The 14,651-nt window shown below is 42.2% G+C and overlaps 3 protein-coding genes across 3 annotated transcripts; all 3 read left to right on the forward strand.

The window, feature by feature from the left end:
* The first annotated feature begins 1,709 nt into the window (after nt 1-1,709).
* Nucleotides 1,710-7,324, forward strand: zgc:103559. Its single transcript, XM_012825280.3, has 11 exons — nt 1,710-1,985; nt 2,279-2,430; nt 2,901-3,015; nt 3,228-3,374; nt 3,822-3,867; nt 4,198-4,291; nt 4,687-4,873; nt 5,327-5,465; nt 6,086-6,258; nt 6,575-6,607; nt 6,789-7,324. The coding sequence occupies exons 1-11, from the start codon at nt 1,839-1,841 to the stop codon at nt 6,936-6,938; spliced, it is 1,383 nt and encodes a 460-aa protein (XP_012680734.1). The 5' UTR covers nt 1,710-1,838; the 3' UTR covers nt 6,939-7,324.
* Nucleotides 7,325-7,702: 378 nt separating this feature from the next.
* On the forward strand, nt 7,703-10,945 carry agxta (alanine--glyoxylate and serine--pyruvate aminotransferase a). Its single transcript, XM_012825281.3, has 11 exons — nt 7,703-8,107; nt 8,329-8,521; nt 8,666-8,730; nt 8,862-8,962; nt 9,101-9,171; nt 9,352-9,436; nt 9,541-9,636; nt 10,052-10,121; nt 10,271-10,366; nt 10,486-10,614; nt 10,708-10,945. The coding sequence occupies exons 1-11, from the start codon at nt 7,949-7,951 to the stop codon at nt 10,813-10,815; spliced, it is 1,173 nt and encodes a 390-aa protein (XP_012680735.1). The 5' UTR covers nt 7,703-7,948; the 3' UTR covers nt 10,816-10,945.
* A 576-nt stretch (nt 10,946-11,521) lies between these two features.
* On the forward strand, nt 11,522-14,587 carry dtymk (deoxythymidylate kinase (thymidylate kinase)). Its single transcript, XM_012825344.3, has 5 exons — nt 11,522-11,758; nt 12,076-12,184; nt 13,145-13,235; nt 13,556-13,753; nt 14,409-14,587. The coding sequence occupies exons 1-5, from the start codon at nt 11,629-11,631 to the stop codon at nt 14,517-14,519; spliced, it is 639 nt and encodes a 212-aa protein (XP_012680798.1). The 5' UTR covers nt 11,522-11,628; the 3' UTR covers nt 14,520-14,587.
* The last annotated feature ends 64 nt before the right edge of the window (nt 14,588-14,651 follow it).

A 14,651-nucleotide genomic window follows, 5' to 3' on the forward strand; every position in this document is an offset into this window, starting at 1 on the left:
GTACCTAATTCCTATCCCTCCCTGCTTCTGTTATCTCTGTCATGTATCACTTGTAATCAGATGTTATCGCTTATAACACAATAATGATGTATCTGCAGAGCTTTGGCTGGAGCCAGAGCCCTATCACTCATAAGAATCAGCAGAGGACATCATTTGCTGAACAGCGCTGTACATGCATGCTTGGATACCAAAGCGTTCTCACTCTCATCCAGCCCGCTGTGGATCAGGAGGCACACCCCACCAACCCCCAGAAAGGGCTGCTGTTCCAGCCCAAGGAAACACAGGAACAAGAGTCTTTCACTTCCTCTCCCTCGCGCCGGTTCTCAATCTCATCATACGTGTTGTTCTGGAACCTCAGACCCAGTTTGGCCACTCCGTCACACTTGAGAGGATGGCATCGCTCAGTTCCAATCAGTAGACTGGCATGAATCACACTTCCTAATTCCTCTGAGTGGCATGATGGGATAACGGGCTGCTTTAATGACTCAGAGGAAAGTGCAGTGGATATGAAGGTTCAGGAGACGTGAGGGCTCTCTGGGGATGGATGGACTCTCGGCCTCTCGCCTTGACATGTCAGCACTGACCTGATCAGCCCTCTCTCTTTCCATCCATCCATCCATCTCTCTCTTTCTTTCTGTCTGTCTTTCTTTCTGTCTCTCTCTCTCTCTCTCTCTCTCTCTCTTGCTCTGTCTGTCTCTCTCTTTCTCCCACCCTGTCTCAGCTTAGTGAAGCAGAGCTCTGAATAATTAATTTGCCCATAGAGTTATTGCTGTGAGCCCAGTGTCTGAGGAGTTTTCTTAAAGGGACGTGCACACCACCATTACAGTGAGCGAAGCTTACCAAACGCCGCCTCTTATTCTCCTCTTCCAATCATTTAGCTACAAAATGAGACATACTGAAGTTAGTGTGTTGGGTATGTCTAGTTGAATGCTGCACTTGTCTCCATTTGTCATCTATTCTACTGAATAATCCCATGTGCAAACAGTGAACAGTATGGACTGTAACGCTGTCATAGTATGGTATGACATGTACTAAATAATCTGAGTTTGTGGCCTTCACTGCCCAGCGAATTTAGGATCCTCCTTTCCATGTGAAAATGTTTTTTTTGTCCTGGTCTGATGTCCGTCTGATATGGACAGCATCTCAGGGTCACTTATTAACATACTATTTGAACTCACAGAGGAAAGTATGTAATTATTGTTGCAGTGCTTTGTTTGTCCCTTTTTTTCTTTCTATAGCTTCACCCAGGTGTTCTATATCTGATTGGTGATCAGTGAGGAGCACATGGGCAAGGGAAATAAGTTGTTCAGATCTCCTGTCCCAGCAGTAGAACGAGAGGCTTGGGGGACTGCTTGTCTTTCTGCCTCTCAGTCAGGGAGTTTACTTAGTGTTGCTGTTGGTTTTTGTTTTGTTGATTACTCAGGCTGCCCATGAGCATTGTGTAACAATATGTAATAGTGTTTAGAATCATAACATGATTGTATTCAATTGTAGGAATGTATACAATTCCTCTCTATATTAATCAAAATAGCTCAGCTTCTGACCTGTCCCACTGTGACACTCTCAAGGCCTACTTCCTGCACAAGAGAGAGAGGACTTTTGGCCTCGTGTCATTACATGTCTCCTCATTCCTATTGGCTTCTTGTGATCGCAGTTTGAGCGTGGAGCGGCAAGAGAGCAGAGGAGAGGTCAACAAACCCTTATCATGCTGATCACACTCACTTGCGTAAGACACACAGGCAGAGGTGCGTCAGCCCAGAGGTGCTCCAGCATACTCATGAGCAACCAGTTCTGCAGCTAGAATATTACAACGAAAACAGAGCGAGAGAGGTGGACAGATGGAGCCTGGAGCTACTGTGTGTGCCGTGAGGAGCCAGAGAGTCTTGTGCGGAGATGAGATTCGGCCCGCCCTCATCCTCATCAAAGACGGGAAGATTGAAAACATCCTCCCTGGTCTAGACGTGGGCCCGAGTGCTTCTGCTGAGGTATGACATGTTGCGGCTCCAAGAAAGTGTGCACCACTTATGCCCCCTAGTGGGTGGAGGAGGCAGTTCGTTGTGATCATTCCATGTTGATTGGGACTACTACTGTTTTTTAAATCAGTATTCAAATATGATTCTAGATTCTAGAAGTACACATTAAACACACTTGATAGGAGATGACTATCAGGGTATAGGTTTCTGCATTAATGTGACACATTTTTTCTACCTTGGTTTAATGGTTTAATGTATGATTGTGTCATCATGTGTGAATGAACATTGTTTACCTCTGTGGGCAGGTGCTGGATGTGGGGAACAGGCTGGTGATGCCAGGGATCGTGGACTGCCATGTGCACGTGAATGAACCGGGCCGCACGACCTGGGAGGGCTACTGGACAGCCACTCGGGCCGCTGCAGCTGGGGGCGTCACCACCATTGTGGACATGCCCCTGTGAGTGCAGAGGCTCAACGAAAGGAATGACGGACTAAAGCTTAGGAAAGAGAGACCTGTGTGAGGACACTGTGTAAACAATCAGTGTCAACAAAGACATCTGATGACCTTCAGTGTTCATAGTCCAAGTGATCTGCATTGATCACAGTGCAAATGCTTGTTATCTTTGTAATGATTTAAAGGATCTAGCTATGTTAGCATAGCGTAAAAGCACTATGTTTAAGTATAGGATGGCTACAAAGGTAGTCTAGAGCTTTTATTCTTTTCAATGAATCTCCTGTTTTAATCTCCATGCTGCATCTATTATATTCACTCAGTACAGGACATGGTTTTAGCACATTTTCCCACATTAGACTTGCCGTCGAAGCTTGTCTTTAAGCAGATTGTTATGATGAAGGCAGCAGTCTAATTCAGCAGCAAAGGAATCATAAAAAGACCACACATCATCTCTCTGTGTTCTGTTCCCATAGCAACAGCATCCCGCCAACCACGACTGTTGGCAACTTTCGTGAGAAGATCCAGGCAGCAACAGGCCAGTGCTTTGTGGACACTGCCTTCTGGGGAGGGGTCATTCCTGGCAACCAAGTATTGAGTGCACTTTTATCCGATTACCCCAGATTACTGTAAAAGATAACAGATATGATTCATTCTATGATTTTTTTGTGGTCTGTAAATTGTGTTTTCTTAGCATCAAGGATGCTTTGTAAAACCGAAAGACAGAAAGGCCATGACTGGCCATACATGTAAGTGTATGTGTGTACGTGTGTGTACATCTCCAACGTGTCTCTGTGTTTCAGCTGGAGCTGCGGCCCATGATCCAAGCCGGGGTGGCAGGGTTTAAGTGCTTCCTGATCCACAGTGGTGTGGATGAGTTCCCTCACGTCAGCGACAGTGACCTGCACACAGCCATGCAGCAGCTCCGGGACACAGGCAGCGTCCTGCTGGTAACACCACCACTAAATATCAACAGTCATGAAAATACTGTTCTGGAAGTATGCTCTTTTATTCAGTCTCTGCCCTGGTAATCTACCCTGCAACAGTGCTTACATAACTATTATAATAAACCTGATAATCAAGTCTGCAGAAGCAACTGTAGCTTGGAGTCTGGCTGCTACATGCTACAAGTTGATACATCTAAAAGGACTATACACTCCAACAATCTGTTTCAAAATAAAGCGCAGCTTTGATGAGTTTCCATATTTACAATATTGAATACGGATGGTAGTGTGGGTGCTACAATATTTGATGCTATATAGGACAGCTAAATTGTTATCTCATTATCGTCATTTTATATTTAAGGGATTTCACTTGTATTGTATAGAAGTTATTAGAACCTGAATAATATACTCTGAGCTCTAGGAAAAGTTTTCTCTCTCGGTCCTTTCTGTCAGTTTCATGCTGAGAGGGAGATTCAGCAGCCTCTGGGAGAGACAGGAGGTAAGACATATTTCTGTGCCTATCTATGATCCACTTCCTCTGGTCGTCAATTTATTATAAATCTATATTCGTGCTATTTGTAGTAGTAGTTTATTGGTGCTCGTCTAGTAAAGAAATATCCGTTTAATTTCCCTGATGTTGTAAAATGTCAATAATCTCTCTATAAAGGATCATTTAAAATAAAAGATGGAAATCCAGATGTCAAGTATACTGAAGTTCAGGATCTGTCGATATAACAAAACACCTGATCAACATACCAGGCTTTTATGCTGAGAAAAGGTGAAAAGGCCTGTTTTGTCCATAGACAAACACTGTTGCTTTTACACCTAGACCCATGTGAATACTCCACCTTCCTCAACTCCAGACCTGACATCATGGAGATGGAGGCTATACGCACAGTCACCCAGCTCTGCTTGCAGTACCAGTAAGTTAAATATACTATATACTATCTATATACTATCTCACTGGTGTGGGAAACGATGGCATGGACAAACACATAATAAAAGTGTTTACTAAAAGTTCCCTCAATCTCTTGCTAGTATCAGATATAGTTTTAGATATTGTATTAACATATACATTTGTTCCAAGGTTACAAATGGGGTCAGTCACAAATAAAGTCAAGAGGTCAAGGAGGGGTACAATTCTGCACTAATTATCAATGGGAGCCACACAATGCATTCAATGGGTTATTTGACCAGCCATCATGCTTCTCTGTTCCTAATAGTACAAACTGAAGTATAGGCAGCTCTTTCTTTTCTGAGAGTGCATCTCTAGGTTGTTTAAACCTGTGATACCTGCTCACGTTACCTCTGGTCTTAGGGTGCGATGCCACATAGTGCACCTCTCGTCTGCCCAGCCGCTGGAGCTAATCCGGGCAGCGCGGCAGGCCGGGGCGCCCCTGACGGTGGAGACCACCCACCACTACCTCAGCCTGTCGGCTGAACACATCCCCTCAGGGGCCACACAGTTTAAATGCTGCCCACCCATCAGGGGCATGGCCAACCAGGTAAATACACACACACACACACACACACACACACACACACACACACACACATCTCTGCTGGCAAATGAGAAGAGAGAGCAATGAGATGGAGGCAGTGAGAAATAGGCTTGATCACTTTTCAGAAAATAGACTTGTCTATTTATTGATTAAGCCATTCCTTCTTCAAATCCTTCTGTGACATTTTGCAACATTTCTGCTATATTTGCTCTCCCAAAACAAAGTGGCCTTGGTATATTGGGTGAGAGGACTCATCTTATCCCTTCACCAACTGAAAAGATGGTGGCAACATTGTTATTACAACACAGGGTTCTGAAAAGGGGAGGAGGGGCTACAGTGCAGCGTGACTGAGCATAAAACACACTGAGGAGATAAACCCTAATACAACATGATCTGATAAGGCATAATTACTAATGTGTCAAAAAAGAGATGTCAGCGGTTTGCTGTGCCTAACAGGAGCAGCTGTGGGCCGCACTCAAAGCTGGAGACATTGACATGGTAGTATCCGACCACTCCCCCTGCACACCTGACCTGAAACAATTGGACAGTGGAGACTTCACTGAGGCCTGGGGAGGGATCTCGTCGCTGCAGTTTGGTAGGCCATGATTAACACATCTGGTTAATCTATAGTCGACTCTCTTTCCCACTCATCTCCCCCACACAGAAACATTCTTACAGACATATATGGCCACACAGAGACACAGGCGCAGGTACTAACACACTCTCTATGTTTGTCTAACAAACACTCAGAGCAGTTTTCTGTTTCTTCTTTTCTTTCCTCTGTGTCTGTTTTTCTTGAGGACAAAGTCCTTAGGGAACTAAACAACACATAAGCACTTGTTTACCATGGTGTCTAATAATTTACTGCTGAGAGAGACTGAGCTAAGGGATTTGGTCAAAGTCCCTGCACTACCATGCAACATAAATGACTCCAATTCAAACCTACATAACCCCTATGTCCCTGATCATTGCAGCTATAAAAGGGTCCGCCTTCCGGAGTCATTTTGCTGAATATAGATTAATGCATTTCAGCTTATTCATTCCAAAATGACTCAGCAATAGTGTTCTTCGCTGTCCCCAAAAGGATGAGTCTGTAAGCTGAATCTGGACATATTGTCTGTTGACTGTGCTTGTATCTCTAACATGTTTTTATCAAACTGGCACTTTGTATCCAGTGATACATATGTCTTTCAAATGATATCTGTCTATTTGAAGGGCTGCCTCTGTTCTGGACATCTGCATGCAAGAGGGGATTTTCACTTGCTGACACAGTGAGACTCCTCTGCCAGAGAACAGCCCAGCTCTGTCGCCTAGACAACCAGAAGGGGAGCTTGCGTCTTGGTCATGACGCAGACCTAGTCATCTGGGACCCTGAGAAAGAGTTTGAGGTCAGCTGCTCCAAATTAAGAGAATGTGATTGTGTGTGTGTGTGTGTGTGTGTGTGTGTGTGTGTGTGTGTGTGTGTGTGTGTGTGTGTGTGTGTGTGTGTGTGTGTGTGTGTGTGTGTGTGTGTGTGGGTGTGTGGGTGGGTGTTTGCAGATGTTTGGTTGTCTCCTGTCTTGAGGTCACTGAAACAATGTATAATGTTAGGACCACTGTTTTAGGACAAACAGAAGCTTATCTTCAAATATCTGTTTTTATGAACTCCTTTAGAGCACCACATAAGTCACTCTGATGTTCACATATAGATTTGGGATTTTACAGGTGACAGAGGGGAGCATCCATCACAAAAATAAGGTCAGTCTCTGTCATGTGTCTGAAGGCAGATCCCCTTCAAGTTATGACTATTTGGTATTATAATTTATATGATATTGTTTTGTTTTTTAGTTAATTTACTACCAATTCTGGCATTATGTAGTTCTGACTGAATGACACTGCAATTACTTATTATCATTATTATTTCTCTCTCTCTCTCCAGCTGACTCCCTACCTTGGCAAAACTCTGAAAGGGGAGGTGTACACCACCATAGTTCGGGGCAGAGTGGTGTATAAGCAGGGCTCCTTCTCTCAGCAGCCCCTGGGGAGGCACCTCCTCCTCAGCCACGGCCGCACTCAGGCCTCCCTGTGAAGAACCAGGACAAAATCAGCAGCACCATATACAACAACTCATAAATCAGTCAAATCTGCACAAATGCAAGCCTCACCCCAGTGTATGCAGCCTTCAGTGTATGCAGATCTCACACAACATCAATCATTTATGAATGTGGGGGGTCCTGTTTTGTTGTTGTTACTGACAAAGGTGCTATATTTCATTTTGTTCATTAGGCCATAATAGGTCCTTAATTAACCTACATATTTCTTTATGGTCAGTTTTTCTTTTTCTTGTTTTAAAGCTACCATTTACAACCATAATGTTGACAATGGTAACAGATGGTTATCATTGTTTTGTAATAAATTCCGGAAAGTTAAAATGTATTGTAATTAAACCAGTCCCTTAAATGAATGGGCCCTTGATCCCAGTGTGGGCGTGAGCCATTCATCATTCTGTATTGCACAGACCAACTGTGTGCTTCTCTAAGTAAACAGTGCAGAGGATCAGTGCAAACAGACGGCTGGAAAATATCGCGTTTCGCAATGACAAAACAAGTTGTTAAGATAAATAGTTTTGAGTGGAGGGGCTGCAGTGAAGTATATTCATGAGATGTAGGCATTACTCTGTTCTTCCACATGAATAAACTTATTTTGAAGTTCAAATAAGTTAAGATTTTGTTGTTAATAATTAAACAGTTTGGCACCGCAGAGACTGATTAACCTTTGCTGTGGGATCATGTGGATGACTTAGAACTAGACTATGGTTTCTTTACTGAACTGTATAGACAAATGTAGCGGCAAATTTAAGATTAATCTAAAGCCTATTCATTGGAGTTTGAAAAGAAAGAAGAATACGGGAAAACAAAGGAAATAATAATCGTTTTCCCTCTTCGCCCTCATCTGTTTGAATAAAAACGCAACCACGTAACCTGGCCTTCCGAGGAGGCTAGGCCAATGAGGTGCAGTCTGCCCGGCTCAGGTGGGGGCAACTTTTGTGAGTTTATCTGTAGTTTTACGATAACGTGCCTCTAGTCCAGACACAAAAATATGCTGTCCGAGACTATTCCCCCGCCAACATGCTTGCTGAAATCCTACGTGGTACCTCACCGCCACATGTTCGGACCTGGACCTTCCAATGTCCCTCCTCGGATTCTGGCGGCTGGGGCTCAGCCGATTTTAGGGCACTTGCACGCTGAGACTGTAGAGGTAACTTGATTTTAAATATATCGTCTCTCAGCAACCACAGCATACCTTTTACTTTCCTCCGTTTTCGAAAGAATTTTTTTAAATTATAATATGAAACGAAAATTCTGAACTGTTCATAGATAACAGCAGAAAGTATCTTCCTATGTTTCTGTTGGAGAGTTCATTTTGATATATAGGCTGATTTAAATCACCTCCCTGATATAAAGTCCGTTTGTTCGTAGATCATGAACCACATCAAAAGTGGAATCCAGTATGCTTTCCAAACCAACAACAGCATGACCCTAGCAGTGAGCGGCCCAGGCCATGCAGCCATGGAGTGTGCCATCTTCAACTCAGTGGAGCCAGGGGAGAGCATCCTTATTGTAGTGAATGGCATCTGGGGGGAGCGAGCATCCGAGATGGCAGGGAGGATAGGTGCCCTATGACTTATAAATCTGCACTATGTGTATTACGGATAGGTTAAATATGTACAGTATGTTTATGCTGTTTCAATCACTAAAAGGGATCATAGTTCAATGCTATGTAATAAAGTCACCTTTGTGCACTTGTATGTCATAGGTGCCAGAGTTAACACAGTGGTTGCAGCTCCTGGTGGGTACGTTACCAATAAAGACATAGAGCAGGTAATCTTAATCTTAATGATTTAGTGGTGTCACTGAATTTGTATGTATTTGCTTGTACGTATTTGTTGTGAAACACTGAATGTGAGGTCTCCAGGATATTGTACCTTGGTATTAACTGACATTCTTTTCAGGCCTTAGAGAAATATAACCCTGTGGTGCTATTTCTGTGTCATGGAGAATCATCCACTGGGGTGGTTCATCCTCTTGATGGCATTGGTGGTCTATGCCACAGGTAAGATCCCAAGTAAATTTGCGTCTCATAGATTTGCCATTATAGTGGGACACACTTATAATGTTTATTCCCATAGAGAATGTCCACAGTATTTCAGTGACAATGATGTTTATGGTTTACTTGCCATTGTTCTACTAGGCACAACTGTTTGTTCCTGGTTGATGCAGTGGCATCACTGGCTGGTGCACCCCTCCACATGGACATACAAGGTGAAGCGTCTTAACAGCTGTAAGAGGGCATGAACATGAATATCATATTCAAAAACAAGATAAAATTTACTCATTGAGGGACTGATAATTGGTATACAATAAAACATGTATTTTAATCTTAAACATCAAAACATACAGTAAATGTTATTCTTATTGATTAAGATTGTGCTGTTCTCACAGACATAGACATTTTGTACACTGGTTCGCAGAAGGTCTTGAACGCCCCTCCGGGGACTGCTCCCATCTCCTTTAGTGAGCGAGCATGGTGAGGGAGAGTGACAATATACAATGACAATTCTCTGAAACTTCATTTATGAAAAGACAGAACCTTTTTTTCTGACAGTATTGACATTTGTCCTCAAACTACAGTCAGAAAATCTTCAACAGGAAGACAAAGCCTGTATCCTACTTCCTTGATATGAGCTGGTTGGCCAACTACTGGGGCTGTGATGGCACACCAAGAATGTGAGCATCCCGATGCAAACTGTTCCCACCCCTAGTGTTCTGTAGTCACATACATATAACTCATTGTTGTCATATTCGTACACTGAAAGGAATTTCCAGAGATATTGCACTACATGTACACTACATTTACATGTACACTTACAGTAGTTACATTCCTGCACTTTTTTATGTCTTATTTCTTATGTAACGTAGTATTCATTGTTACACTAGGTCTCTATTGCTTGTGGCCTTTGTACATCGCATTGGATGCGTCTGCTAAATGACTAAATGTAAATGTAACTACATCTGAGGGTGGTATTTATTTATTTGCTTGTAATGAACAAGGGGGGGGGGGGGTCTACAGATAATTAAGCTGATTACAAAGTCAAAGTTATGATGATCAAACACAAAACTAACTAAACTGAGTGTATTGTAGGTACCACCACACTGGGCCAGTGTCTGGTTTCTTCTGTTTGCGGGAAGCCTTAGCCATTCTTTCTGAGACGGTGAGTCAGTGACTGTTACAATGAAGAGATTCAATACCTGATTATATATTATATATGAATGACAATTATAGCTCATTTCAGTTCCACTGTTTAGCTGTGTTATAACTGTTGTGCTGGTGCAATTAAGAGGAAATAATCTTGTGTTTCAGGGTCTGGAGAACTCTTGGAAGCAACACAAAGAAGTGGCTGAGTATTTCCATGAGGGTCTTGTGGCAATGGGTCTCAAATTGTTTGTGCAGGACAAGGTAGACAACAGTTATTAAAGAACAACAGCCAGAGATATTACATCCAAGTCTGTTTTCCACAGTATGTAGAATAGTTTATCCAAATTTCTGAAAATTCATTGGCTGTTTTCTGCTGGCAGATAATGAGGTTGCCCACAGTGACCACTATTGTTGCCCCTTCTGGTTATGACTGGAAAGAGATCACTGCCTACATCATGAAAACCCATCAGATTGAGATCTCCGGAGGGCTCGGGCCGTCTGCTGGCGTGGTGAGATACACATGGCTTTTTATCTTGCTTCAGTGAGTGTACTTAAAGCTTTTACATTTCCTGAGATTCCTAACTTGTGTTTTGTTGAAACAGGTTCTGCGGGTAGGCCTGATGGGCTGCAACTCCACCAAGGCCAATGTGGACATGATATTAGCAGCCCTTGCAGATGCTCTTAAACATTGCCACAAAAGCAGAGTCTGACACCTATCCAGTGTCCTGATTTATGATTGATGAGTGGGTTTATACTGAAAGATGCACCTGGAAATGTATTCTCACTTTTCTTTCAACATGTTGATAAGAGAAAATAAAGGAATACATTGCTGTCGACAAATTAAGGTGTTTTGTGTTTTGATTTGATGTGGTTTATTAAATTTGGCTAATGATGTTAAAGTGGCATTATGTTGGAATTGCTAATCGCTAACGAGATGCTAGCGGCTAAACCTGGCGAAACCTCTTGAAATTTGCTTACTTTGACACTATAACAAACTAGTGAGTCAACAACTTTCCTAACACAGTCAAACATCAAGCAAGTGCAACACAAGACAAAGCAAGACGGCAAATAAGCTACTTACTAGTTCGGTGCACAGTAGTAACCGGGCGGCTTCAGGCAAACCTACATAACCCAGTAATATGCCTACGGACCCTGGTATGGCAATGGCACGGAGGCGATTCTCCATACTAAACGTCATTGTAGCGCCCCAATTTTTTTTAAGCTGTTATTTTAAGGTAAAACTGCTAATCCTAACCCTAACCCTGAAGTACAATTCCTACATAATGGCACTTTAATGTAACAGTAAGACATCCACAGTAAGGAAACACTAGATGGCGTCTTTGCCCCAAAGGGTCTTTCTTTAGAATCTGAGCGAGACTGTTATTTTGACATATCAGCAGAACAGGATATGACGCAACTGTGTGGAGTCAAAGATAAAAGCGCGATTTAAGTGTTTCCCCTACATTCAAGTGAACCTCGAGGAAACTTTTTTTTAAAACGGTTTTTACCGAATTTGGAAGAAAATGACTTGCAGAAGAGGTGCTTTAATTGTGCTGGAAGGAGTTGACAAGGCTGGGAAAACTACGCAATGCAAGAAATTGGTTCAAGCGTTGCAGGAAAGCGGAAGACCAGCAGAGATGATGAGATTTCCCGGTAAAACAATTTTGGCTCCAGATGATAACTCAGTTAGGAATGTCACTTAGAATAGTTTAACGTCATGGTGTTTATTTTCTAAATATACATTGTGTATGGTAGTTGGTATCTGTTTGTTTATCTTTCACATTTTACTTTTCCTAATCTAAGAAATTTAACTGGGTGAAGATAATTATATCTTATATTTTATTATATTGCTAAATTACCCATCTGCTTTCCAGAATCCCCTTGGTATAATGACTGTACTGGATTGAATGTCTTACTGAACCCCTATCCAGTTATGTGCGATGACGTTTCACTATTTTAATACCATACAGACAGAACTACAAAGATTGGTCATCTGATCAGCTCCTACCTGGAGAGAAAGAGCAACTTGGAGGACCACACGGTTCATCTGCTGTTCTCCGCCAACCGTTGGGAGCTCGTGTAACACTTTAATATTTCAGACATAATACAGGACTAGTGTTTTTATGAGAATATGGTTTCACTTTCTGGGGTTTGTGGTTAGATGGATTATTGGCTGATCTGACATCAGTTGGGCTAAACTGATTTGAATACACATTTTTGCTGTCCAATCTTGTGTGAGAGTGTGTGCAAAATGAGAGCAAAACTTGATATTTTGCTGACCTCGTTTCCAAATCCCTTCAGCATTCATAATTAGTTGCAGACTAAAGCAGTCACATTGCCTACTGCAGCTATTCCTACCCATTTTGAGCAACTGAACATGCAAAAATGTCCAAACTATACCTATGCAGACTCGCTATGAATCTGTCTAACCGCATCTCATCAATTCTCTGGAAGCATTATTGATCACCTGGTGTGGACGCCCTGTGCTGGAAAACATATTAGATTAGATTCAACTTTATTGTCATTGCACAGAATACAAGTACTGAGACAACGAAATGCAGTTTATCATCTAATCAGAAGTGCAAAAAAGCAGTAAAGTACATATCTATAGTGGTAATATATAAATAAGATATAGCAGTATGAAATAAGATATATATACAGTATTGACAGTATAACAGTGGTAATATGGTTTATGTGGAATATATGCAAACCTGACAAATGGAAAAACGAGATTTGCTTAGAATTACTGAAAATCCTGAACCAGATGCAGACAACATGCCATGAATAATCCACATCATGGTTGAGGCATGTAGCTAGAGAGGCACACTCAACAGGTCTATGTGAAGGACTGTCCATCTTTATATTGACAGTTTGTTAGATGTGGATTAACAGCACAACTGGACTTAATCCAGCCTTCTGATGATGATCCATTTTCAGCAAGCTACACAAAAAGAACAGATGTGTTTTAAAACCAATAGTTTATGTGCTGTTCTGCACATTCTCCACTGTCTAATGTAATGTTTTGGTTCTGCTCTAAAGGCCAGAGATGAAGGAGAAGCTGGAACAGGGGATCAGCCTTGTGGTGGACCGCTACGCATTCTCTGGTGTGGCATTTACCAGCGCCAAACCAGTGAGTGGCTTCCAGAGCCTCCCAAATGTGCTCCGGAGTAAAGTCAGATTCCTTCAACTCCAGTAGACACAACATTCTATTTTTAGCAGTAAAAGTGGTTGTGCAGTTACCATTTCCCTCACAGCATCCCTGTACTTTGTTTGAGTCACACATCTGTATTATTTTTTGTTAAAGTCCTTTGGTCTGCGTCAAGGATTTATACAACACCCCAATAATTGAACCTAGTATAATGTGTACTTTGAACGTCATATTTTAATTGCATCACTTTTCACTAGGGAATAACTTCCAGTTAACTGAATGTAAATGGTGTTTCTATGCAGGGCTTCAGTTTGGACTGGTGCAAAGGCCCAGACGTGGGCTTGCCGAAGCCCGACCTGGTGATGTTTCTGAAGCTCAACCCTGCTGAGGCAGAGGGCCGTGGGGAGTTTGGGACGGAGCGGTATGAGACCACCGTCTTCCAGCGGACTGTCCAGAGCAGGTTTGAGCAGCTGATGAAGGACCCTTCAGTCAACTGGCAGGTAGGCTGCCTCACATTTTCATTGTGACACCTGGGTACCTTTAACGTAATGTGTTGGTTTTTGCCTGATCACACCAGTGAAGGAGAGGAAAAAAAAGCATAAGAGGCAGTCACCCACCTTACGAAATCTCACACCATGTTCGGTGACTTCCTAAGGAGGACAGATAAAAAGCTTTGACAAAGAACCAGGAACTGAGGCAGCTCCAGACAAAGAACTAGGAACTGAGGCAGATAAGTTTATGGCAGACTGACGGCTGCATTTAAAATAATAATGATTTAATGATTAATACATTAACTGTAATGAAATATTAAATAATTAACTAACAAATAGGTTGACAGTTGAGAGGGAGACTCTGGCACTGAAGTCATCCCTCTAATCTGCAAGGCTGTACATGAAGCTTTCTTTTTCAGACTGGAAACTACTTAAGTATGCCGTACGACTTAGTCTTACTTTTGATCACTGACTTAAGTGTTGTCAGTAGTATCAAAACCCAAGGTTGAGAGCAATTTTCCACACTTTTGCTTCAGTAAAAAAAAGTAATAGTGATATGTGAATATTAAAGACTTACTAAACTGTGCTCACTTTTTATTATTATTGTTTTAGGAAGAAGTAATACCTTGTCCTAATCTGCTGTTAATCTTCTGACCTTTGCCAGGTTATTGATGCAGCCAGGTGCATAGATGATGTACACACAGACATAAAGGAACACACAGTGAACGCCATCAATAAGGTGGAGGAGCAACCTCTCGGAGACCTGTGGAAATGAATGGGAGGCTCCGCTAATCGCATGCAGTATGCATGAAGCTCTATGTAGAGCATGTATTTATTATCTATTATGAAAGATTGCAGACACTATTTACCCTGCAGATGAACCCACTGCTGCTCAGCAAATGAAAAG

This window comes from Clupea harengus, chromosome 10 (assembly GCF_900700415.2).
Source record: "Clupea harengus chromosome 10, Ch_v2.0.2, whole genome shotgun sequence".
NCBI classification, from domain to species: domain Eukaryota; kingdom Metazoa; phylum Chordata; class Actinopteri; order Clupeiformes; family Clupeidae; genus Clupea; species Clupea harengus.